The 27,304-nt window shown below is 41.0% G+C and overlaps 1 protein-coding gene across 2 annotated transcripts in view; it reads left to right on the plus strand.

Annotated features, from left to right (window-relative positions):
- The window catches only part of tln1 (talin 1), a 169,581-nt gene that overhangs the window by 30,165 nt on the left and 112,112 nt on the right, over window positions 1-27,304 (plus strand). For both annotated transcript variants that reach the window (XM_061980700.2, XM_061980701.2), the window contains exon 2: window positions 17,646-17,808. In XM_061980700.2, the coding sequence (XP_061836684.2) occupies window positions 17,679-17,808 (130 nt within the window). In that variant the 5' untranslated portion in view covers window positions 17,646-17,678. The remainder of the gene's footprint in view (window positions 1-17,645; window positions 17,809-27,304) is intronic.

Consider the following 27,304-nt stretch of genomic DNA (forward strand, 5'->3'; position numbering starts at 1 on the left):
TAGAGTTGGGATGTCTAACGTACTGGTTTCGGCCCGCGAACAGGTTTTATCCGGCCCGCGGGACGAGTTTGCTAAGTATAAAAATGAGCCAAAATTTTTGAATGAAAGAAATGGCTGTTCTAAATGTGTCGCCTAAATGTTGCAATAGCAATTCTTTGTATCTTTGTAGATGATGCTACAAATGTAAAAAAAAACAAAAAAACACATGATGTTAGTGCACCAGTCGAGTAAAATGAGCAAATTACATAAATAACATCCTGTAATTTTATTTTGATATTATTTTTGTATTTTAATAGATTGAAAATTAACACCAATGAGTTGACTGATGAACATTATCACATAATTTATTCAGAAAGTACAAATAACGACAAATAGAGATAGAATACTATTAACCGCAACATGTACCGGTAAGTGTAAAAAACCCCCAACAACATTATGATTTGTGCATTTTCAGAATGTGCCTGTTCTATTTTTAAACAAAGAAAACAATCTGAAGTTGTCTTTATTTTTAAGTTATCGTGCCGTGATTTTACCAGTCCGGCCCACTTGGGAGTAGATTTTTTCTCCATGTGGCCCCCGATCTAAAATGAGTTTGACACCCATGGGGTAGAGAATGTTTAACAATAATTTGAAACAGTCTTTATAAATATATGGCGAAACCACAAGGCCAAGTTATCATAGATTTTGCAGATTTTTCATCTGCTTTTATCACTTATTTTGCACTGACAGTATTTTGCTTTATTATTTCAACTTGCCCGTTAGCTGGATTTATGGGTAGAGTGCAGAGTAGTAAATTGATTGGTCTAATTATGTTTTGGTTTCTGTGTCCATTCATCGCTACTGTTTTATATAAACATAGCAGGTATTATTTATATTGTAGGATATATAAGTACAGTGGTGCCTTGACATGTGCTTCAAAAGTAAAGTACGTTTTTGAAGCAGTACTAGTAGTAGTTTGACTCCATATAATAATAATAATAATAACAGAAAGGCAGCCTTATTTTTCATGTATCATGTACAGACGGACACACATTGTATGATGTCATCGACACTATTCTGGCACGCTATTCATCACCTGTTGGGTTAACACTAGTGTGCTTTCACTAAGACTGGTATCCTGAACAAGCTATTTTTATTCATATTATTTCAAGCCCTCTCTTCACCGCTGATGGACAGCTCTGACAGTTCTGTAGACAAGGCTTGTAGCCCGCCTCCTGGATGTGAAAGAGGGACATGCCTGAATAATGCAGATACGTAGAGATTGGTTTCAATGTCACAGTTGATATGATAGCTGTCATCTTAAAGCGGAAGCCTGACCGGACACAGGAAGTGGACAAAAAAAGACCGAAAACACTCATGCTGTAGCTCTGTAGAAATGTGCCACTGGTGCACTTTTCACAGGATGATTGTCATCATTTTCTGCCATTTGCAAGGCAACACACTTTAAAATGTATGGTGTTTTTAGTGTATCAATACTAGTTTCTACCTCACATGAAACATATGCTGTTGTATTTTAGTCATTCTTCATGAGCGACCCACTCTGTTTTTGTAATCTGGTTCCTGTTTTTGGTATTTTTATCTTGCTGGCAGACATCTTGTGAGTGTGTCCTTTGTATAAGTGTATTTGTCTGTAACCTTAGCACTACTGTCACACTTCCTCTTGCAGTCGGTGTGGGAGGGAAACATTTGCTTTTTTTTTACTATCCCTGAAGACTTTTTTTTTTTTTTTTTTGCAAGATCTTTTTGCTTACTAAAAAGCTCTTTACTTTTTGAGCTGTCCTTAAAAACACAGCAGACAGGATACGTGCCTCCAGCTGAATCATTGCAGGGAGTATGTCCACGCTGGAATGCCCTTTTATGGCATAGAAGGGCTTTTTAAAACAGGAAATGATGTCACGGGTAAGGAGGTCTAGTTCTTGAAGTTACAGACACCCTACCCAACAGAGAGAGGCTGTTTATTTCCTATCTCATACTTAACTGTAGAAACCGCAGCAGCTAAAACAAGTTATTGCAATATGTCTTTTTTTAATATTCAACGAGAAGAAGAAAGCAGACTTGATCAGCTGATCACTTGACTGAACAGTGTACATCATTAATGATTAATTACCTTCTTTATTTGAGTGCATTTAGCTTTTAAATGCATAACATTAACATTCGGATGTATTTATCGCTTCAAAGCCTTTTGACAATGAAGATCTTTTAGACTTAGGCAAACTTTAATGATCCACAAGGGAAATTGTTCCACACAGTAGCTCAGTTACAATGATGGAAAGTGTAAGGATGGAAAGGACAATGCAGGCATAAATAGACTAAATATAGCGATATAAAATATAACATATATATGTAATATTTACATAATATTAATTTTATTTAATTTTCCTGAGGGAACTTTCCTGAAGGAATCAATAAAGTACTGTCTATCTATCTATAATATATGTACAGTATATTACAGTGGTTCTCAAATGGGGGTACGCGTACCCCTGGGGGTACTTGAAGGTATGCCAAGGGGTACGTGAGATTTTTTTTAAATATTCTAAAAATAGCAACAATTCAAAAATCCTTTATAAATATAAATAAAAACCTATCTTTTTTTCCCAAATAGTTCAAGAAAGACCACTACAAATTAGCAATATTTTGCACCGTTATACAATTTAATAAATCAGAAACTGATGACATCGTGCTGTATTTTACTTCTTTATCTCTTTTTTTCAACCAAAAATGCTTTGCTCTGATTAGGGGGTACTTGAATTAAAAAAAAATTCACAGGGGGTACATCACTGAAAAATTATATATACTGATATATTATATTATATTATGTCTATATCATATTAGGGCTGGGCGATATTGGCTTTTATTAATATCTCGATATTTTTAGGCCATATCGCGATATACGATATATATCTCGATATTTTGCCTTAGCCTTGAATGAACACTTGATGCATATAATAGGGCACACTAAAGGAGTCATATTATTATTATTTTTCTAAATTGAAAACACTTCCTTGTGGTCTACATAACATGTAATGGTGGTTCTCTGGTCAAAATGTTGCATAGATGATGTTTATGGGGCCATGTCCTTCGCTATGTCATAAGTTACTGCGGACGTTATCTCCTTGTGTTTGTGACTATGTTTTTCATATGGTGTTGATCTGTAAATGGAAGACGTCAGGCATCATTTGTCAGTGCAGGTTGTTTCGACATTTTTTTGGGTGTGGCACCAGCCGGAGATGTTAACGTGCGGAGTTTCAAGCACTCTTCATTCTCTCGCGGGTGACTTTTTAAATGAAAGAACAAATTAGTAGTGCTGCTACCAATGTTCCCTCTAATTGTTCATGTGTCTGAGCAAACACAAAAACTCCCTGAGCATTCAATGCACATGTGAGCAACATCACACGTGGCAATACCAGCAGCACACCTGTCTCAAACCAATCTTTTATAATAACACTCAAATGAAAGGAGTCATTTTCATGAGATTATTTTGGAATATTAGTGATTTGGCCCACTTGTAATGAAATTACAAGAAATCTTGTTTTTCATAAGCTATGGATTAGTATTGTACAATATGTCTGGGTGGGGGTCCTGCTTTGGAAATCATTTGTACCCCTTTCAGAGATCACATTTAGTTCCCCTTAAGCATCCTCATGTTGCACAATGAAATGTAAGCATAGGATGAAGTGTGCATTCCTGTAACTTTCTCTAGTAACAGCATTCCATGATTAATATCAATAAATTAACATTAATAATAAATGACAGTAGAATAAGCACACGTATGACTGAGGAGTCATAGTGTAACTTTGTGTGGTTTGAGTTGTCCAACTTTTTGTGTGGCCATAAACGCACTAGTGGCTTAGTAGTATGCGTGTCGGTGACAGATGACAAGTTAGTTTTGGCCTGGTTTGTACGGCACAAAATGACTAGTTTTTTGAGATAGAAGTTTTTTACTCCTGTTTTTGGTGTGGTTATGGCCGAATATAAACAGTTTTGCTCAATAAAGTGATCGATATAATTCCTGTCCTCGAAGTTTCTCGATAGACGTTACAATAATTGAACGGTGTTGACGAACACCGTTAGGGCCGCTTGTTGTCACTGTCACTCAGAGTTGCATTGCAAAATTATACAGAATAAATGTGTTTATTTTTGTTTAGAATTCAGATGGGTTTGATTTGGTGCGCGGCATATAATTGCTGTGCGCAAAGGACGCTTGAGCAGTGCGCAATTGCGCAGGCGCGCACCTTAGAGGGAACGTTGGCTGCTATCTTTTGTAGCAACGCTTCTGCTGCATACTTTGCATATTACTGTTGTCTGCTGAATATCTTCCCGCTTGAAGCCAAACTACCGCCAGATGATGGACCCCGTGCAGTTTTCTTTGGACATTAATTGTTCTTCCTCCATTTGTGATCAGTTTCGCACCTTCTCTTGTATTGTCACTCGCACCGCTCCGCTTGTACCACCTGCCTCAGCTAACGTTAGCCATGCTGCTACCTCTCTGCTGGGCGAGGGCGTGTGACGCTACACGCGCGACAGTATGTGACGTATGTAAGAAGGTGCGCTTGTTTTATGCCCCTGTGAGAACGAGACTAGAAAGAGTGAGAAACGCCTGTCGTGTAATGCCCGCAGCTAAATGCAACTGCGTGACTACGTATACTCCGATATCACGATATAATCATTTTCTATATCGCACAGAGGCAAACCCGCGATATATCGAGTATATCGATATATCGCCGAGCCCTATACCATATATACAATATATAACAATTACCATGTACAATATTACAGTATATGCGACAGCTGCAGCATAAAATAGAGAGTAAATCCAGCAGAAAATAGACATTAAAAACAAAGAGAAGTAGCTAACATAGAAGGTGTCAGGTAATAGACAGATATCATCTATTGCAGTATGGCGAGTGATTATACAGCTGAATGGACTGCGGAATGAAGGAGTTTTTGAATCGAACAGTGTGGGAACGAAGCTGAAGGAGCCTGTTGGAGTATGAACTCCGCTGTCCCTCCATTGTCTGGTGGAGTGGGCAGGCAGGATTGTCCATGATGGCCAGCAGTTTGTCCAGTGTCCTCCTATCCCTCACTGACACAAACGCCTCCAACTGCTTGCCAATAGTATGGCCGGCTTTCCGGATCAAAACCATAACAAAAGAAAGCAATTCTCTCAAATTCTAAAATGCTCTTGTAAAAACAGTTGATTAAGTAGTTTTAACTAGGGCTGGGAATTTCAGGATACCTCATGATAAGGGCTGCTTATCGTTGACTAACTTGGTACTTTTGAAACAGTGGCTGCAGGATTAGGTCTCTGCTTTTTGCAGATGACGTGGTCCTGATGGCTTCATCTGGCCAGGATCTTCAGCTCTCACTGGATCGGTTCGCAGCCGAGTGTGAAGCGACTGGAATGAGAATCAGCACCTCCAAGTCAGAGTCCATGGTTCTCGCCCGGGAAAGGGTGGAGTGCCATCTCCGAGTTGGGGAGGAGATCTTACCCCATGTGAAGGAGTTCAAGTACCGCGGAGTCTTGTTCACGAGTGAGGGAAGAGTGGATCGTGAGATCGACAGACGGATCGGTGCAGCGTCTTCAGTAATGCGGACGCTATATCGATCCGTTGTGGTGAAGGAGGAGCTGAGCCGGAAGGCAAGGCTCTCAATTTACCGGTTGATCTACGTTCCCATCCTCACCTATGGTCATAAGGTTTGGGTTATGACTGAAAGGACAAGATCACGGGTACAAGCGGCCGAAATGAGTTTCCTCCGCCGGGTGGCGGGGCTCTCCCTTAGAGATAGGGTGAGAAGCTCTGTCATCCAGGAGTAGCTCAAATTAAGCCGCTGCTCCTCCACATGGGGAGGAGCTAGATGAGGTGGTTCGGGCATCTGGTCAGGATACCACCCGGATGCCTCCCCAGAGAGGTGTTTAGGGCACGTCCGACCGGTAGGAGGCCACGGGGAAGACCCAGGACACGTTGGGAAGACTATCTCTCCCGGCTGGCCTGGGAACGCCTCGGGATCCCCCGGGAGGAGTTGGACGAAGTGACTGGAGAGAGGGAAGTATGGGCTTCTCTACTTAGGCTGCTGCCCCCGCGACCCGACCTCAGATAAGCGGAAGAGAATGGATGGAAATTCAACAATATGAAATATCATCAACAAGAAATTTTCATAATTATTGCAACTATATAAAACACAGAGAATGTGCTAAAAACGACCTGCTTGTGTTGTAATGTTAAAGGAGTCATGTCATAATTTTTTTCTACATTTTAAAACACCTCCTTGATGTCTACATAACAATGCAATGGTGGTTCTTTGGTGAAAAATATTACATAGATTTTGTTTTGCAGACTTATTTTCAAGTCACCGTTTTGTTCCCTTTCAAAACAGTTTGTTTTTAGAGGCGGAGGTGTTTGATGCAAATGAACCTCTCCTCATCATGCCCCCTCACGCCGATGAGCACTCGCCCCCGCCCGGCAGCTTTTTTTTGTAGTTTTTTTTGCGATTGTGCTTTTATTGTGAACTATGGACATCAGTGACCACCACCAGCCGTCTGTTTTGAGTGACTTTCACCACAACACAACATCCCAGATTATATAGAGAGATCAGCACTAAGGAAGAAGACGATGCGAGCGAACGAAAGCGAGGAAGGAAACATGGCTGGCGTACAGGTTGGAAATATACAAGCTAAGATTAAACTTCTACAGAGTCTAACTTTCTAATCCTAGATACTGTACATATACATGTAAATAATGACAATAAAAGATTTTTTTTAAGCTACCGTATTTTCCGCACCATAGGGCGGACCGGATTACTACCGATGAGCAGGTCTATTTACGTCTATTTTCATAGAAAAAGTCGCACCGGATTATAAGGCGCATTAAAGTGGTCGTACTATGATCTTTTTTTCTCAATTTAAAACATTTCCTTGTGGTCTACATAACATGTAATGGTGGTTCTTAGGTCAAAATGTTGCATAGATTATGTTTTACATATCATCTTCAAGTCGCTTTCTGACAGGCGCCTCAGGATGCGCCGTTTTGTGGGCGGTCTTATTTACATGGCTCACCTTCGACAGCGTCTTTCCCACCTCATCTTTGTTGTAGCGGTGTAGCGTGCAAGGACGGGAGTCGAAGAAGTTTCAAAAGATCGAGCTAACTGTTTGAATGACATACAGACTTTACTTAAATCAATAACGGAGCAGGGTCTCCTCATCCATGGCTCAGTAGTGCAACAACAACGCCGGAAATGTGTGCCGTAAAAAAACATCCGTCCGGAACCCTCTAATAACTAAGGTTCCATGGGTGAATTATAGCGAGTCTACTGACAGATATAAGTTAGAACATTACGCTACTTAATATTAGAAATGACAACAGTGGAGGATGAATGCCCCATAACAAGACTATCGAGAAAACAGGTAGTTTGTGTACGCTGCAGCCGATGCAGTCAATGCGCTAATCCATCGATCCATTTTCTACCGCTTGTCCCTTTTGGGGTCGCGGGGGGTGCTGGAGCCTATCTCAGCTGCATTCGGGCGGTAGGTGGGATACACCCTGGACAAGTCGCCAGCTCATCACAGGGCCATCACAGATAGACAGACAACATTCACACACTAGGGTCAATTTAGTGTTGCCAGTCAGCCTATGCCCAGGTGCATGTTTTTGGAGGTGGGAGGAAGCCGGAGTACCCGGAGGGAACCCACGCAGTCACGGGGAGAACATGCAAACTCCACTAATAACAAACACTATTTGTACAGTATCGACAAAAAGTTTTAATGGTAACAGTGTAAAATGGCTGAAGGAATTTATCCAGTGACAGCATTAAACCACAAACAGCCAAGGACGGTGTAACCACACACCCATTACAGCAGCATGACCTCAGGTCACTGTATAGTTTTATTGGTTATTTCTTTGGTTCAGCAATGTGATGTAGACCAGTGGTGCCCAAAGTGGGGCCCGTGAGCCAAATTTGGCCTGCCGAGTTGTTTCGCTTGGCTCGCCAAAGGGGTGGTTTCCAAAATATATTATTCAAACTAACCTCTTTCAAGCACACACAATCATTGATGGCATGTCCACAAGGCTAACTATTTACCATCTCTACTCCCTTATATATGAGGGTGTGAGGCTTAACTCCTCACTAGTGCTGCTGTACTCTTAAAATCGCTGTGTTTGGCTCACAGCCCATTGGCAAATTTTGGGCTTTGAGTCTCCACAAAACAGATTTTCAGTAGTTCAGAAGAGCTGTCCACATGAACCCAAATATTTTTTTAAGTAGTTTATTGCATGTTGTTTTAATGTATGTCAGCTTTGGACAGTTGTTGATTGGCAGTACAAAAGTAACATAACTTCCTTCACTCATTATTTTAGCGGTTTTATACATTAAATGTATAAAATTAAAAAATCACAAATCAAGTCGCAACGGCAATTTTTGTCAGGAGGGTGGACCCACGTTGCCTCTTTGGGCTGTGCCCGGCCGAGCCCCATGGGGACAGGCCTGGCCACCAGACGCTCCGCCTTCGAGCCCCACCTCCAGGCCTTGCTCCAGAGGGGAGCTCGAGTGACCCGCGTCCGGGCAGGGGAAATCTGGGTCCTTGATTAAGTTTTTTTCATAGCGGTCCTTAAACCGCTTTTTGTCTGGTCCCTCACCTAGGACCTGTTTGTCTTGGGAGACCCTACCAGGGGGCATAGAAGCCAACATAGCTCCTAAATGCCTGTATTTTTTTTCTAAATAATTCAAATAAAAAGTCACACTGTTCTAAAAACCGACTATTTTGCACGTTTTGTGTTTCTTGTGCTTTACTGATGGTGTTTTAGTGTTAGCATTTTATCTGTTTTAATGGCTAATCTTCTATTGTTTTAAATATTGATTTGTACTGTCGCATTTTAATGTTTATTTAAATGAAAAGTGCTTAAAAATAAAATCTATTATGTTTATTTATTATTTCTGGCAAATGTTGTTGGCGTCCTACTAGGGTTGTACGGTATGCTAATAAAGTACCTCGATACTACTTAATTGAAATCGGTACTATACTGCCTCCGAAAATACCGGTACCGTTCTTTCATCCTAATACCGCTGTGCGGCGGTGACTACAGAGCCGAGGCGCATGATGTTGAGTGTGTCAAAACGCACACACAAAGTGCATACAAGCAATAACATCTTGGAGAGGAAGAATGGTAAAAAACGAAAATTCCACTGGTTAATAAAGAGAGTGTGAAGTGAAATATGGAGGTATATGGGCTTCAAAACTAACAATAAAGGTGACGCTTTGAACAGGGAAGCGCCGCGCCGCAAGTGCTGCTTTAAAACATGCCTCGCCAAATGTGGCGATTAGTATTACCACCTCTGCTTCAAACTTACATAAACATTCAAATATTTAGCATTCAGATCTGCACAAGGAGTTATAAAGAGTGACAGGTAATAATTTAGTTGTTACACCTGTCCTGCTGTTCGGCTCCGGTGCATACTGTCGTCAAGGAGCACAGGGGAGACGTTCCTTCCGGGGCGGATGTTTTTGTCGGGGGTAACACCCTTCACTTTACCTGGCAATGGGTCTGCTAAGCTGCGCTTTCGTGTCAGAATGACGAGGCCGCCGGTTCGTGACAAACTGGTTGCTTTATTATTAGTTTTGCAGGAAAGTTTACTGTTTTGTAAGATTTTCTGTTAGAATAAAGCCAATATAGACATTTTTTTGTATTTTCTTTTATTTGGAAAAGTATTGAAAAGTATTGATATACATTTTGGTACCTGTACCGGTACCAAATTATTGGTATTGGGACAACCCTTCATCCTGCTCTGTTTTGCAGTCTTTGAACGCACTTTAAAAACAGTGTTCCTCTGTTGTAAGAGAGCACAGCTTGTAGGTTCAATGTGCACATTTGAATGTGTTTGTATAAGTTTAGATTGGGGTGTGTCATTATTTTCTCATACTTTCATGTTAGCATTGAAGCTGGCGCTAGTCAGTCCTTGAGTTTATCAATTTGCAGTTATCAATCACGGTTTTTCGATAATTTAAATTTTAAAAACTAATACTAACCCAGTTATCATTATTACCGTTTATTGTTACATCCCGAGCCAGGGTTTCCGCGACATTGCCTATACACACACCTGTGGCGTGGGGGCCTGGTCAATATGACATCATCCCATTATTTGCTTTAGAAAGGATTTAAAAAATGTATACATACATTCAAGACACATCTGTTATTATATAATAGTATTAACATATATATATTTTTTTACGTAATATTGTTTTACTCTATTTTTCAATTGTTGCTGCTTGTTGAGAATAATTATTAATTTTTTCTACAGATTTCCCCAATCCTTTTAGTCACTCTTTCTTTATTAAGAACGACTGGCAACAAATCTGGAATCTATTTCCGGTGCTATTGTAGATTGTACTCGTGTTTGGAGACTCTTTACTTCTGTCACTCCAGAGAGCCTGACGTCACACTTGCATTTGCGCTGCAGGGAACCTTTCTCTCCTTAAAACCTGTCAGTGTCATCTTAAATTTTGAAGATCGCTGTCCGCGGGTATATCTAGGATACGTTAAAGTACGCCCACATTGTGGACATGCTGCTGCTGATCCAGACAACCACATGCGTATGGCTTAGGTCACCACAACATCTGGTCTCGGCAGCGCTGTTCCGGTGATTAAAGTATGTCTTTTTTTGCCGGCTAAATTTTTCCGTGCATCACTAGTCAATAGTGCGCAGAAAATAAACTTTTTATCCATTTGTACTGTAATTACCTGCTGTTTATGTGTATGTTAGTGTGTTATGATGTTCATTTTTTCCATGGTCTGTGAAGGCACCTTATCGTCAGAGAATGAGGAAGTGTTGTGTGTCTACTGTCTAGGAGTGAAACATGCAGACATGTGTGCACAGAGGAAATATTTGTTGGAATTGGGCCCGTTGTCAGCATAAGATTGGCAATAAAAGCTAAAAAGAACGTTGGGCATTGTTTGTCTTCTTCTTTGTCTTTAAGGTGTGGTGGTTAATATGTGGCCGTGGCGCACCGCCACACTCTAATTAATTAAGGAGAATCCTTGCTAGGACTTAAAGTACTGTAATGTTAGTGGTATAACAATGAAGCAGAATGATATGCGGGCAAAAGGACTAAGTTAGTTAGGTGCAGTGATTTGGCCATACGACAACCAAGACAGTGTATGAAAACTAAGGCATATTTTATCTCTTAATTTTAATCGAAAACCACATTTTATGAAAACATAGGCATATCAAAGCCAAGGTACCACTGTACCAAACACACAGACTCAATGTACCCGGTTTCGGGAAACCTTCCAGTTCCACCGGAGGAACACCGAGGCGTTCCCAGGCCAGCTGCAGCACGTAGTCTTAGGTCTGCCCTGAAACCTCCTACCAGCTGGGCATGCCCAAACACCTTAACAGAGGGAGTCCAGGAGACATTCGGACTAGATGCCTGAGCCACCTCAACTGGCTCTTCTTGTTGCGAAGGAACAGCGGCTCTACTCTCAGCTCCCACCAAATGACCAAGCTCCACAACCTGTTTTTTTTAGAGTTCTGCCAACTTACAGAGACAACTAATTTCAGCCACTTGTATCTGTGATCTTGCTCTTTCTGTCACTACCCAAAGCTTGTGACCATAAGTGAGGGAAGGAATGTAGAACAACCTCTAAATCGAGAGCTTTGCTTTACGGGTCCGAGTTCTTCACCTGGTGTCTGGTGCAGTGACCGCGTTACTGTTAGGCAGGATATCTTGGTTGTCTTATCCTTTTTTTAATTTATTTATTACATTTTAGTATTAAGTGATATATTCTGCACTTCTTTTAAAGGGGAACATTATCACAATTTCAGAATGGTTAAAACCATTAAAAATCAGTTCCCAGTGGCTTATTATATTTTTCGAAGTTTTTTTCAAAATTTTACCCATCACGCAATATCCCTAAAAAAGCTTCAAAGTGCCTGATTTTAACCATCGTTATAAACACCTGTCCATTTTCCTGTGACGTCACATAGTGAAGCCAACACAAACAAACATGGCGGAAAGAACAGCAAGCTATAGCGACATTAGCTCGGATTCAGACTCGGATTTCAGCGGCTTAAGCGATTCAACAGATTACGCATGTATTGAAACGGATGGTTGTAGTGTGGAGGCAGGTAACGAAAACGAAATTGAAGAAGAAACTGAAGCTATTGAGCCATATCGGTTTGATCCGTATGCAAGCGAAACCAACGAAAACGACACGACAGCCAGCGACACGGGAGAAAGCGAGGACGAATTCGGCGATCGCCTTCTAACCAACGATTGGTATGTGTTTGTTTGGCATTAAAGGAAACTAACAACTATGAACTAGGTTTACAGCATATGAAATACATTTGGCAACAACATGCACTTTGAGAGTGCAGACAGCCCAATTTTCATCAATTAATATATTCTGTAGACATACCCTCATCCGCGCTCTTTTTCTGAAAGCTGATCTGTCCAGTTTTGGAGTTGATGTGAGCCAAGACATCCAGGGGGTTTAGCTCGCTCGTCTGCGGGTACAAACTGCCGCCATTGCTTGCCGTGCTACCGAGGCCCTTTGTCCCTGAATTGCTCACACACTCCGGCAAATTCAATGGGGGTCTGGCGGCAGATTTCTTTGACTTTATCGTTGGAAATGCATCTGCTTTGAGTGTCGCAGGATATCCACACATTCTTGCCATCTTTGTCGTAGCATAGCTTTTGTCGGTAAAGTGTGCGGAACAAACGTCCAATTTCTTGCCACTTTCGCATCTTTGGGACACTGGTGCAACTTGAATCCGTCCCTGTTCGTGTTGTTACACCCTCCGAGAACACACCGACGAGGCATGATGTCTCCAAGGTACGGAAAACAGTCGAAAAAAACGGAAAATAACAGAGCTGATTTGACTCGGTGTTTGAGAAAATGGCGGATTGCTTCCCGATCTGACGTCATGTTGTGACGTCATCGCTCCGAGAGTGAAAATTAGAAAGGCGTTTAATTCGCCAAAATGCACCCATTTAGAGTTCGGAAATCGGTTTAAAAAATATATGGTCTTTTTTCTGCAACATCAAGGTATATATTGACGCTTACATAGGTCTGGTGATAATGTTCCCCTTTAAGGTATATTTTACTATTGTATTTTATTCATCCTTCCGTGTTACCATGTAAATGTGACACTATGTGCCCCTTTTTTTTTTTATATAAATTGTTTCTTATGTCTGTACAGCACTTTGGCCAACTGGGGTTGTTTTTAAATGTGCTATATAAATAAATAAACTGAACTGAACTGATTCACAGATCTATATCGCAGTCTTGCCTTCCTTCACTCGTGAAATGGTATCCAAAGATCCTCCGATTTGGAGGTGCCTGGTTTGTTGGCCCTGCGATGAGGTGGCGACTTGTCCAGGGCGTACCCCGCCTTCCGCCCGAATGCAGCTGAGATAGGCTCCAGCACCCTCCGCGACCCCGAACGGGACAAGCGGTAGAAAATGGATGGATGGATGGGATGATTTCATCCCAGAAGCTTCACACAGCTGCCAACAGCTGGCTGAGGCCATCAGGACCATGTCAACCAGAATTGCCTGAGACCGGATCCAAAGGCCTTAACGCCTTGGCTGCGCCTAGAAATTCTGTTTTTGAAAATTATAAACAGAACCGGGGACAAAGGGCCCCATGAACAGGTTGGACTTACTGCTGGTTGGACTTACTGCTGGTAAGTCCAACCTGTGCCATGAATCCGGTACTCCTGGAGTACGGTCGGGCAATTTTTTTTTTCCCAAGTCTACAAAGCACATGTGGGTTGGGCAAACTTCCATGGCCTACGAGCTCCCACACCTCCATGTCTCCCTCATGGTGAGAACACCAACTGTCCCACGTCCGGAGCAAAGTGTGGTCTCTCTTCTTGATATTTTTATAAGAGTTTCTGATTCACTCTTCATTAGAGAAGTAGTATGCAGTGGTAATTTGGCATATTTAACTTTGAATAATCATGTTTAGTGTGTTGGGCAGGGATACTTAAGTAGTTTATCTTTGGTTCCGGCATGATGGACGCATGACCTCAAAACATCATATCTCTTTCCATGCACCGCCGCCATGTCCAATCAAAGTCTGGGCTGCTCTGATTCAGTGAATGTCTTCTTCAGGAGCATGTTGAAAGTGACGTTGTAGGGAGTGCATACAGGCATGTGGATGCTACACACTACTGAGCTTCCTTTTGAATTACACTAAAGTATTTGGCCACCTGCCTTGACTCACATATTAAAGTTAAAGTACCAATGATTGTCACACACACACTAGGTGTGGCGAAATTATTCTCTGCATTTGACCCATCACCCTTGATCATCCCCTGGGAGGCGAGGGGAGCAGAAAGCAGCAACGGTGGCCGCGCCCTGACCTTGAAGTGCAATCCCATTCCTAACCCATAGGGTTCAATATGATGTGGGTCCACCTTTTGCAGCTATTACAGCATCAACTCTTCTGGGAAGGCTGTCCACAAGGTTGCGGAGTGTGTTTATAGGATTTTTCCACCATTCTTCCAAAAGCTCATTGGTGAGGTCACACACTGATGTTGGCCTGGCTCTCAGTCTCCGTTCTAATTAATCCCAAATGTGTTCTATCGGGTTCAGGTCAGGACTCTGTGCAGGCCAGTCAAGTTCATTCACACCAGACTCTGTCATCCATGTCTTTATGGACCTTGCTTTGTGCACTGGTGCACAGTCATGTTGGAAGAGGAAGGGGCCCGCTCCAAACTGTTCCCATAAAGTTGGGAGCATGGAATTTTCCAAAATGTTTTTCCCATCTCCAAAGACATGCACCTGGGGATAAGTTGATTGGCAACACTAAATTGGCCCTAGTGTGTGAATGTGAGTGTGAATGTTGTCTGTCTATCTGTGTTGGCCCTGCGATGAGGTGGCGACTTGTCCAGGGTGTACACCGCCTTCTCGCCGATTGTAGCTGAGATAGGCTCCAGCGCCCCCCGTGACCCCGAAGGGAATAAGCGGTAGAAAATGGATGGATGGGTTTTGGAACTCTTCACTTTTCTTATAATAAAGTTGACTTTGGAATATTTAGTAGCAAGGAAATTTCACGACTGGATTTGTTGCACAGGTGGCATCCTATGACAGTTCCACGCTGGAAATCACTGAGAGCGGCCCATTCTTTCACAAATGTTTGTAGAAACAGTCTCCATGCCTAAGTGCTTGATTTTATACACCTGTGGACGGGCCAACCTGATTCTCATCATTTGGCAATATAGTGTATCTTGAGGGTTTTGATTGTGAATCCATACGTCCATAGAGTTTGATTTGGATTTATTTTCTTAATGTGTCATGAATAAAGATTTTCATCTGCAATATTTGTTATTTATTATTTCATTTATTCATTCACTAGGATGTGTCCCTTTTAACTTTAGTTTAAAGGGGTCATGTTATGACACATTTAAAACACTTCCTTGTGGTCTACATAAAATGTAATAGTGTTTTTTGGTCCAAATTTTGCCTTGACTATGTTTTACAGACCATCTTCAACCCGCTTTATGATTGTCTCTTTAGGATGCGCCGTTTTGTGGGAGGTTTTATTTTACGTGCCTTCTACTGACACATATAAGTTAGAGCTACATGCTACTTGTATTAGAAATGGCAACAGCGGAGCATTCATGTGCATGTACGAGCCAGTCTGCATCGCAACAAGATGATAGAGAAAAATAAAGAAGTTATTGATGACAAGGTTGGACTACAATGGCGGACTCGCGCAAAGCTGTTAGAGTAAATTTTTACTCTATATGGAGCTATACACCGACTTCACCAATTGGAAAAAAACGTCACAAATGGGGAAAAGTCCAAACGGCTCGTTTCCATATGAGTTGGGAAATTGTGTTGGATTTAAATATAAACGGAATACAATGATTTGCAAATCCTTTTCAACCCATATTCAGTTGAATGCACTACAAAGACAAGATATTTGATGTTCAAACTCATAAACTTTATTTATTTTTTTGCAAATAATAATTAACTTAGAATTTCATGGCTGCAACATGTGCCAAAGTAGTTGGGAAAGGGTATGTTCACCACTGTGTTACATGGCCTTTCCTTTTAACAACACGCAGTTAACATTTGGGAACTGAGGAGACACATTTTTTAAGCTTCTCAGGTGGAATTCTTTCCCATTCTTGCTTGATGTACAGCTTAAGTTGTTCAACAGTCCGGGGGTCTCCGTTGTGGTATTTTAGGCTTCATAATGCGCCACACATTTTCAATGGGAGACAGGTCTGGAATACAGGCAAGCCAGTCTAGTACCCGCACTCTTTTACTATGAAGCCACGTTGATGTAACACGTGGCTTGGCATTGTTTTGCTGAAATAAGCAGGGGCGTCCATGGTAACGTTGCTTGGATGGCAACTTATGTTGCTCCAAAACCTGTATGTACCTTTCAGCATTAATGGTGCCTTCACAGATGTGTACGTAAGTTACCCATGTCTTGGGCACTAATACACCCCCATACTATCACAGATGCTGACTTTTCAGCTTTGCGCCTATAACAATCCGGATGGTTCTTTTCCTCTTTGGTCCGGAGGACACGACGTCCACAGTTTCCAAAAACAATTTGAAATGTGGACTCGTCAGACCACAGAACACTTTTCTACTTTGTATCAGTCCATCTTAGATGAGCTCAGGCCCAGCAAAGTCGACGGCGTTTCTGGGTGTTGTTGATAAACGGTTTCCGCCTTGCATTGGAGAGTTTTAACTTGCACTTACAGATGTAGCGACCAACTGTAGTTACTGACAGTGGGTTTCTGAAGTGTTCCTGAGTCCATGTGGTGATATCCTTTACACACTGATGTCGCTTGATGTAGTACAGCTTGAGGGATCGAAGGTCACAGGCTTAGCTGCTTATGTGCAGTGATTTCTCCAGATTCTCTGAACCCTTTGATGATATTACGGACCGTAGATGGCGAAATCCCTAAATTCCTAGCAATAGCTGGTTGAGAAATGTTTTTCTTAAACTGTTCAACAATTTGCTCACGCATTTGTTGACAAAGTGGTGACCCTCGCCCCATCCTTGTTTGTGAATGACTGAGCATTTCATGGAATCTACTTTTATACCCAATCATGGCACCCACCTGTTCCCAATTTGCCTGTTCACCTGTGGGATGTTCCAAATAAGTGTTTGATGAGCATTCCTCAACTTTATCAGTGTTTATTGCCACCTTTCCCAACTTATTTGTCACGTGTTGCTGGTATCAAATTTTAAAGTTAATGATTATTTGCAAAAAAAAAAAAAAGTTTATCAGTTTGAACATCAAATATGTTGTCTTTGTTGCATATTCAACTGAATATGGGTTGAAAATGATTTGCAAATCATTGTATTCCGTTTATATTTGCATCTAACACAATTTCCCAACTCATATGGAAACGGGGTTTGTATGAAGGAAGGCAAGATTGTTTTATAAATATCTTCTCAATGCCTCCATTTTTTGATTTCACATTTTCAGCTCTTTTGCATATGCCAAATCCAGAAAAAACGATACCAACACTTAAGAAAAGTTGGTTTGGCAATTTGCATAATAGGTCCCCTTAAAAATAAAAAGTGTATGCCCACTTTTTGGCCACAGTGTATAGAAAAAATGTTAACACATTCTACTGTAATATTTGACTTATTCTTTTTACATTTGTTCTCATTCAGGTGTGAATTGGGAGGACGTGGAAAGGAGCAATCATGGTTGCCTTGTCGCTAAAGATCGGCGTGGGCAATGTGGTGAAGACCATGCAGTTTGAGCCCTCCACCATGGTGTATGACGCCTGCCGCATCATCAGGGAGAGAGTTACAGAGGCACAACTTGGACAGCGTGAGTTCCTGTTTCAAAATACACACACTCCCACACACGTGTGCAAGACATTATTCACTCGTAAGTGCTGCATAGTAGTTGTAAAGAACAACAATACACTTTTAAATATACAACTATTTTAGTTCTTGAACTCTTTTATTAAAAAAATAACCTTCAGGTATAATATGTGCAAATACAGTTTTGTGACTATACTCCTCCATTCATTTGCAAGATGACAATCAAAGGGAAGCCACACCCTATAGTTCAGACAATTTCCAGTCTACAGTGTTTGTGATCATTTTGTGGATAAACCCCGGTTTAGGGCTCTGCCTTTGTTACTATATAAGAGTATTTTTACATCAACCCTATTGAGGCCAGTGTAGAATTGACCCTTTTTGATTATTTTGTCTTTGCCTTTACATATTCAACCCTATGTGACAACCTCACATGTGTGATTTTTTTCCTTCCTGACAGTGTAGTAGTTTTATTAGTGTATGTCGCGGCCAATTGGTTTCAGGCCTGACTGTGGTAAACACTTTTCCACAAAGTATGACTATTAATAATAAATCAAATATTTTCATAATTAAGAAAATAATACTTTACTGAGGTCAAAAATATATAGAATATGCTTTCATTTAATTGAATTAACGGTTTTATTTAAGTTCTAATTAAGATATCTTTTATTTAGGGTTATCAATCAATCAATCAATCAATCAATCAATGTTTATTTATATAGCCCTAAATCACAAGTGTCTCAAAGGGCTGCACAAGCCACAACGACATCCTCGGTACAGAGCCCACATAAGGGCAAGGAAAACTCACCCCAGTGGGACGTCGGTGTGAATGACTATGAGAAACCTTGGAGAGGACCGCATATGTGGGTAACCCCCCCCTCTAGGGGACACTGAAAGCAATGGATGTCGAGTGGGTCTGACATAATATTGTGAAAGTCCAGTCCATAGTGGATCCAACATATCAGTGAAAGTCCAGTCCACAGTGGATCCAACATAACTGCGAGAGTCCAGTCCATAGTGGGGTCAGCAGGAAACCATCCCGAGCGAAGACGGGTCAGCAGCGCAGAGATGTCCCCAACCGATGCACAAGCGAGGGTTATCATTTATTTAGAGTTTAGCTGCAATATTTCAAGTGCGATGTGGCGAGGGATGAGTGAAATTAAATAATGTAGGAAGTAGAGATGTGCAATAATATCGGACTGCCGATATTATCTGCCGATAAATGCTTTAAAATGTAATATCGGAAATTATCGGTATCGGTTTCAAAAAGTACAATTTATGACTTTTTAAAACGCCGCTGTTCGGAGTGGTACACGGACGTAGGGAGAAGTACAGTGCGCCAATAAACCTTAAAGGCACTGCCTTTGCGTGCCGGTCCAATCAAATAATATCTACGGCTTTTCACACACACAAATGAATGCAAGTTATACTTGGTCAACAGCCATACAGGTCACACTGAGGGTGGCCGTATAAACAACTTTAACACTGTTACAAATATGCGCCACACTATGAACCCACACCAAACAAGAATGACAAACACATTTCGGCAGAACATCCGCACCGTTACACAACATAAACACAGCAGAACAAATACCCAGAACCCCTTGCAGCACTAACTCTTCCGGGACGCTACAATATACACCCCCCCCCCACCTCAACCCCCCCCCCCCAACCCCGCCCACCTCAACCTCCTCATGCTCTCTCAGGGAGAGCATGTCCCAAATTCCAAGCTGCTCTTTTGAGGCATGTTAAAAAAAATAAAGCACTTTGTGACTTCAATAATAAATATGGCAGTGCCATGTTGGCATTTTTTTCCATAACTTGAGTTGATTTATTTTGGAAAACCTTGTTACATTGTTTAATGCATCCAGCGGGGCATCAAAACAAAATTGGGCATAATAATGTGTTAATTCCACGACTGTATATATCGGTATCGGTTGATATCGGAATCAGTAATTAAGAGTTGGACAATATCAGATATCTGCAAAAAAGCCATTATCGGACATCTCTAGTAGTAAGCTACACATAAAATGTTTTAAATACTTCTCAGGCAGTTGCAATTTACTATCTACTGTATGTACACAACAAATAATGTGTTCCATTCCAAAAACATTTTATGTGCACCATAAAAAAAAGCTGAATACAACGCAATTTTTGTGTCAGGTAAATTTCAGTTGGCCACCTAATTGATCGTGACGCATCGCCACAGCAAAATAATAGCCGCCATACCTCAAAAATTAGGAGTTTTTTAACGTGAAAACAAATTTAAGTAATATATTGTGTGAATGGATATAAATAGCCTATTATTCAGGCTCTACTTGAATTATCCCTTTTCCCCCTTTTTCTTAACCCTCCCCATTGCCTTTAAAATCTAGTACAATAGCTAAGTGTTGAAAATTTGCTACTAGAAATTCAAACGTCACTTAAGTTTTGCTACAGCAACAACCTTCGCTGTTTGCCGGCAGTGACGTAAAGCAGATGCGACAAATGTCTGTTTACTTTCAAGATGCCGTCCGTGATTTGCTTTGCTTCGGCTTTTTTTTTTCTTTCGACTGTCACAGCAAGAAGAAAACAGACCTCTTTGTTGTTGTTTCTGAAGCACATCATTGTCACCTGTCTCCTTCGAAAAAATGCATCCGATAGTTACTCTGCTCTACGTTGGTCTCATGTGTTTTTCCAGACACAAAGCGATGGTAAAGGGTGAATGTAACGTACAGACTTTTTGAAACAAACATACATCACGTTACATTACTGATGAGGCAGACAACAAAGAATGCGGTGTTCAGAAGCAATAACCTACGGTAGCTTCAACCGCGTTGCTGCTTTGTAACGAGCAATGAAAAAATACAATAAACAAACAATTGAAAATGTGTCTGTGCTGTTTATTCTTTCTACATTGATTAATCAAATAATATTTATACAGCTATTTTAGCAAATGTACTGGAACTTGATCGTTTTAACAAGCGATGAAGAAAATACAACAAACAATAAAAAAAATAGCCAATATTTACGTGGACTGGAGTAGCAACAAAACCATGAGCGTCATTATTATGAAAATCAATAATTAAACATATTACTTACATTTGCAGGCTTCTCTTTGTTTGTATGCATAGTGCAATGTTGTACATTTATTCTCTTTCTCGATTTCCTAGGGAGGTCCCCCAGCTCACTTTTTTTAGAGGCTGTGCGGCCCTTACACTTGGGCCTTCCTCCTTCTACCGCTTGTCCCGTTCGGGGTGGCGGGGGGTGCTGGAGCCTATCTCAGCTGCATTCGGGCAGTAGGCGGGGTACATCCTGGACAAGTCGCCACCTCATCGCAGGGCCAACACAGATAGACAGACAACATTCACACTCACATTCACACACTAGGGCCAATTTAGTGTTGCCAATCAACCTATCCCCAGGTGCATGTCTTTGGAGGTGAGAGGAAGCCTGAGTACCCGAAGGGAACCCACGCAGTCACGGGGAGAACATGCAAACTCCACACTGAAAGATCCCGACAGAGAATTCCGACTGATTGACGTGAAAGTGCAAAACAAAGGTGGAAGGGCTAAAACTAGGGGAAAGGGGGAGTATTTGGATTTAGCCTTTTTCACTATTTACGAGTGATGCACCAACAATTCGGCCACCGAAAAAAGACTTTGATCACTGAAACAGCATCGCTGAAACAGGACGTAGTGATGACGTAAGCAAGACACACGTGATTGTCTGAAGCTGAGGCAGCATGTCTACAATGTGGACATACTTTAATATATCAATTAGGGATGCCGATAAATGCTTTAAAATGTAATATTTCAAATTATCGGTATCGGTTTCAAAATTATCGTTATCGGTTTCAAAAAGTAAAATGTATGACTTTTTAAAACGCCGCTGAGTACAAGGACTTAGGGAGAAGTACAGAGCGCCAATAAACCTTAAAGCCATTGCCTTTGCATGCCGGCCCAGTCACATAATATCTACGGCTTTTCACACACACAAGTGAATACAATTCATACTTGGTCAACAGCCATACATGTCACTCTGAGGGTGGCCGTATAAACAACTTTAACACTGTTACAAATATTCGTCACACTGTGAACCCACATCAAACAAGAATGACAAACACATTTCGGGAGAACATCCGCACCGTAACACAACATAAACACAACAGAACAAATACCCAGAACCCCTTGTAGCACTAACTCTTCCGGGACGCTACAATATACACCCCCCCGCTACCCCCCACCCCCACACCTCAACACCCCCCCCACCCCCCACCCCCGCCAACCCCGCCCACCTCAACCTCCTCATGTTCTCTCAGGGAGAGCATGTCCCAAATTCCAAGCTGCTGTTTTGAGGCATGTTAAAAAAAATAGTGCACTTTGTGACTTCAATAATAAATATGGCAGTGCCGTGTTGGCACTTTTTTCCATAACTTGAGTTGATTTATTTTGGAAAACCTTGTTACATTGTTTAATGCATCCAGCGGGGCATCACAACAAAATTAGGCATAATAATGTGTTAATTCCACGACTGTATATATCGGTATCGGTTGATATCGGAATTGGTAATTAAGAGTTGGACAATATCGGAATATCGGATATCGGCAAAAAAGCCATTATCGGACATCTCTAATACCAATCAATCAATCATTCAATCAAGGTTATTTGTATAGCACCTTACAACATCACAATGATGCACAAAGTGCTTTACAGGACAAATAAGTTAAAAGCAAGTACAACCACGCATATTAAAACAGTAATAATGAATATTTATGGCAATTGTTTGTTAAAAGCCAATTTAAACAAATATGTTTTTAGTTGAGATTTAAAAGCTTCTATCTCCGTGATGGCTCGTAACTCAGGTGGAAGGGAGTTCCATAATTTGGATGCGGAAAAGGAACGATCACCACATTTTTTCACACTAGTCCTTGGTACTTCCAAATATGTGTGTAAAGATGAGCGCAGATTCTTTGGTGGGTGGCGAACAGTTAAAATTTTAGCCAAGTATGCTAGGGCCAGACCATTAATGGCCTTAAAACAATTAAGGACTTTAAAATGTATTCTAAAACATACTGGGAGCTAATGGAGAGCAAAGAGAACCGGGGTAATTTTTTTACTAACTAGAGGTTGTGGAGGAATGACTGATTTAGTCCATTATAGAGGGCATTACAGTAATCCAGTCTAGAGCTGATGAGAGCATGAATGGCTTTTTCAAGATCTGCCCTCTGCAGAAAAGGATTCACCTTTGCAAAAGCCTCAGCTGGAAAAAACTTGCTCTAACCACAGAGTTAATTTGTTTTTCAAATTTAAGGTCGCTGTCAAATATCACACCCAGATTTTTCACAGCAGGAGCGAGGGTTGGGTTGCTAAATCTGGGTCCACTATGACGCGCATCAGGGCTAAAAACAATGTACTCTGTTGTGCTCTCATTTAAATGCAAAAAATTCTGTGACAGTCATAGTTTAATGTCATTGAGACAACTATGGAGGGAATCGAGTGCATTTCTGTCACTTAGCATAGCGGGCAAATACAGCTGTACAACCTTGGTGTACGCCAGAAGAAAGTGGAGCAACTGTGGAGTAGAGATCATGAATCATTACTGAAAAGGACCTTTGGGAGAGATATGAGGAAAACCATCTCAGCACAGATCCACGTAGGTCAACGCAGTGTTCTAGGCCAAACATACGGATTGCATTGTCCACAGTGTCAAAGACAGCTGTGAGATCCAAAAGGACAAGCACAACAGCAATTTTGGTGTCAAGGACCATAAGAATGTCATTTTGGACTTTTATTAATACTGATTCTGTGCTGATTGGAACTTGTCAGCAATATCATGAATTACCATGAATTGATTAACGTGGACCCCGACTGAAACAAGTTGAAAAACTTATTCGGGTGTTACCATTTAGCAGAGGTGGGTAGAGTAGCCAGAAATTGTACTCAAGTAAGAGTACTGTTACTTTAGAGATTTATTACTCAAGTAAAAGTAAGGAGTAGTCACCCAAATATTTACTTGAGTAAAAGTAAAAAGTATGTTGTGAAAAAACTACTCAAGTACTGAGTAACTGATGAGTAACATACACACACACACATATATATATATATATATATATATATATATATATATATATACATATATATACATATATATATATATATATATATATGTATATGTATATGTATATATATATATATATATATATATATACACATACATATACATTGATATATACAGTATATAATTTATATGTATTTATTTTGCTGTTTTTGTTTACATGTTAAAGATGTTTTAATGAATATACATGCATGTTTATCATATAGATTCCTTTCTTTCATGAAGACTAGAATATAAGTTGGTGTATTACCTGATTCTGATGACTTGCGTTGATTGTAATCAGACAGTAGTGATGATAACGTCCACGTTTTCAAATGGAGGAGAAGAATAGTTCCTCCTTTCTGTCTAATACCACATGAAAGTGGTGGGTTTTTGGCATCTTATTTGTACAGCTTCCATATTCGTTTTTATACACTTTACAAGAAATATATTGGCGTCAAACTCCTTAGCTTGCTAGCTTGTTTGCGCTGGCTTTCGGAGACTCTTGTTTTGAAAGCGCAGGCGCGATGGAGCGGCACTTTTATTGTGAAGACAGGAACTGTGCAGTCAATCTTTAGGCTTTTGACGGGATGTACGGTTGAAATAAAAAAGTATCTTTTTTCCTTCACACTTTTGATTGATTGATTGGAACTTTTATTAGTAGATTGCACAGTACAGTACATATTCCGTACAATTGACCACTAAATGGTAACACCCCAATAAGTTTTTCAACTGGCTCTGTTTGATTGGTCCAACGTCACCAGTGACTACATCTGATTGGTGGAACGAAGTGAAACGTCACCAGTAAGGCAGGCACTTTGAAGGTCTGTCTGACAGACCAAAACAAACAAAGCGTGCATTAACAGATCGATAAAAATTAGTAGCGAGTAGCGAGCTGAATGTAGATAAAAGTAGCGGAGTAAAAGTAGCGTTCCTTCTCTATAAATATACTTAAGTAAAAGTAAAAGTATGTTGCATTAAAACTACTCTTAGAAGTACAATTTATCCCAAAAGTTACTCAAGTAGATGTAACGGAGTAAATGTAGCGCGTTACTACCCACCTCTGCCATTTAGTGGTCAATTGTACGGAATATGTACTGTACTGTGCAATCTGCTAATAAAAGTTTCAATCAATCAATCAATAAGGGACAGATATGGCTGAAGTTGTGCGAGGACAAGTTATTCTATGATCTTGGACAAAAAAGGGAGATGTGATATTGGACGGAAATTGGATAGAATGAATTGGCCTGGGTTATGCTTTTTTAGAAGTAGTGAGACTACAGCATGCTTCAGGGCTGTGGGGACAGTACCCAGCCTAAATCAGATGTTAATAAGGAGAACTGTTAATAAGGCTTGGACCAACGGTGTTCATAACCTCCAGCATCATTCTTACAGGTATAATATCGAGACTACAGTCAGTGGGGTTGGCTGATTTTTTTAAGATGAGCAATGGAAATTGATTCAACATTCTCAAAAATGTGCTGTACAGGAGGACCGAGTAGGGCAGTAGTTGGGACCTTTGGGATGAATTGCCTGACAGACTGAACCTTATTAATGAAAAACTGTTGATATGCATCACATGTGTGAAGTGAAGTGAATTATATTTATATAGCGCTTTTTCTCTAGTGACTCAAAGCGCTTTACATAGTGAAACCCAATATCTAAGTTACATTTAAACCAGTGTGGGTGGCACTCGGAGCAGGTGGGTAAAGTGTCTTGCCCAAGGACACAACGGCAGTGACTAGGATGGCGGAAGCGGGGATCGAACCTGGAACCCTCAAGTTGCTGGCACGGCCGCTCTACCAACCGAGCTATACTGTGTGCTCTGGTACAGCATTAAAAACAGCAGTGGTATGGTCAATAACAGATATTGGAGATATACACACGGACAGCAATCTACATAATGGGCAATATGTATTAAGGGGATAGTGGCGGTTTTGAGCTGTAGTGCTACTGTAAGCAAGTGTGACACTGTTCTTCGCGTACATCGAGCAACAGAAGTAAACACTCTCTACACACTAGTACAGTCTCCAATAACACCGTAAAAATATGCTAGATTTGTTGCTAGTTGTTTTTAATAAAGAAAACATCACTAAAAGGTTTGGAGAAGTCTCTAAAAACTTAAAAATTCTCAACAAAGCCAATTTTACATTGTACAATACAGCAACAATTTAAAAACAGGGCAAAACGATGTAAGACATAATCCATGCATCAATTTCCTACCGCTTGTCCCTCTCTGAGTTGTGGGGGTGGCTGGAGCCTATCACAGCTGCGTTCGGGCGGAAGGCGGGGTACACCCTGGACAAGTCGCCACCTCATCGTATGGCCAACACAGATAATAACCATCCACACTCATATTCAGACATTAGGGCCAATAAAGTGTTGCCAATCAGCCTATCCCCAATTGCATTATATCTGTTAATAATATTTACTAATAACACAGACCTGTTTTAAAATGTATGTGTAACATTTTTCAAGCTTTTTTTTAAAGAAAATGTTTGCATAAATGCTCATTATGCAAATTATATAATGATCTCATATTGACCACACCCCTAGCCACGCCCCCACTACCACAAGTATATCCTATCTGGGGGAAACCCTGGTGTTGGTGTCATTCTTCTGCATTATGTTCTGGGTTGTGACTGAAGGAGTCAATCACTGAGTAGTGTGTACTCCACATCCTCTCTGAACTTTCTTTCTTATGGCGTCAATAGCAGGACTCACCTTTACTTGACTTTAAAGGCCTACTGAAATGTGATTTTCTTATTTAAACGGGGATAGCAGGTCCATTCTATGTGTCATACTTGATCATTTCGCGATATTGCCATATTTTTGCTGAAAGGATTTAGTAGAGAACATCGACGATAAAGTTCGTAACTTTTGGTCGCTGATAAAAAAGCCTTGTCTGTACCGGAAGTAGCAGATGAGTAGCGTGATGTCACAGGTTGTGGAGCTCCTCACATCTGCACATTGTTTACAATCATGGCCACCAGCAGCGAGAGCGATTCGGACCGAGAAAGCGACGATTTCCCCATTAATTTGCGCGAGGATGAAAGATTCGTGGATGAGGAAAGTGAGAGTGAAGGACTAGAGGGCAGTGGGAGCGATTCAGATAGGGAAGATGCTGTGAGAGGCGGGTGGGACCTGATATTCAGCTGGGAATGACTAAAACAGTAAATAAACACAAGACATATATATACTCTATTAGCCACAACACAACCAGGCTTATATTTAATATGCCACAAATTAATCTCGCTTAACAAACACCTCCCCCCTCCCGTCCATATAACCCGCCAATACAAACCAAACACCTGCACAAGACACTCAATCCCACAGCCCAAAGTACCGTTCACCTCCCCAAAGTTCATACAGCACATATATTACTCCAAAGTCCCCAAAGTTACGTACGTGACATGCACGTAGCGGCA

This window comes from Nerophis lumbriciformis, linkage group LG20, assembly GCF_033978685.3.
Source record: "Nerophis lumbriciformis linkage group LG20, RoL_Nlum_v2.1, whole genome shotgun sequence".
Lineage (NCBI taxonomy): Eukaryota > Metazoa > Chordata > Actinopteri > Syngnathiformes > Syngnathidae > Nerophis > Nerophis lumbriciformis.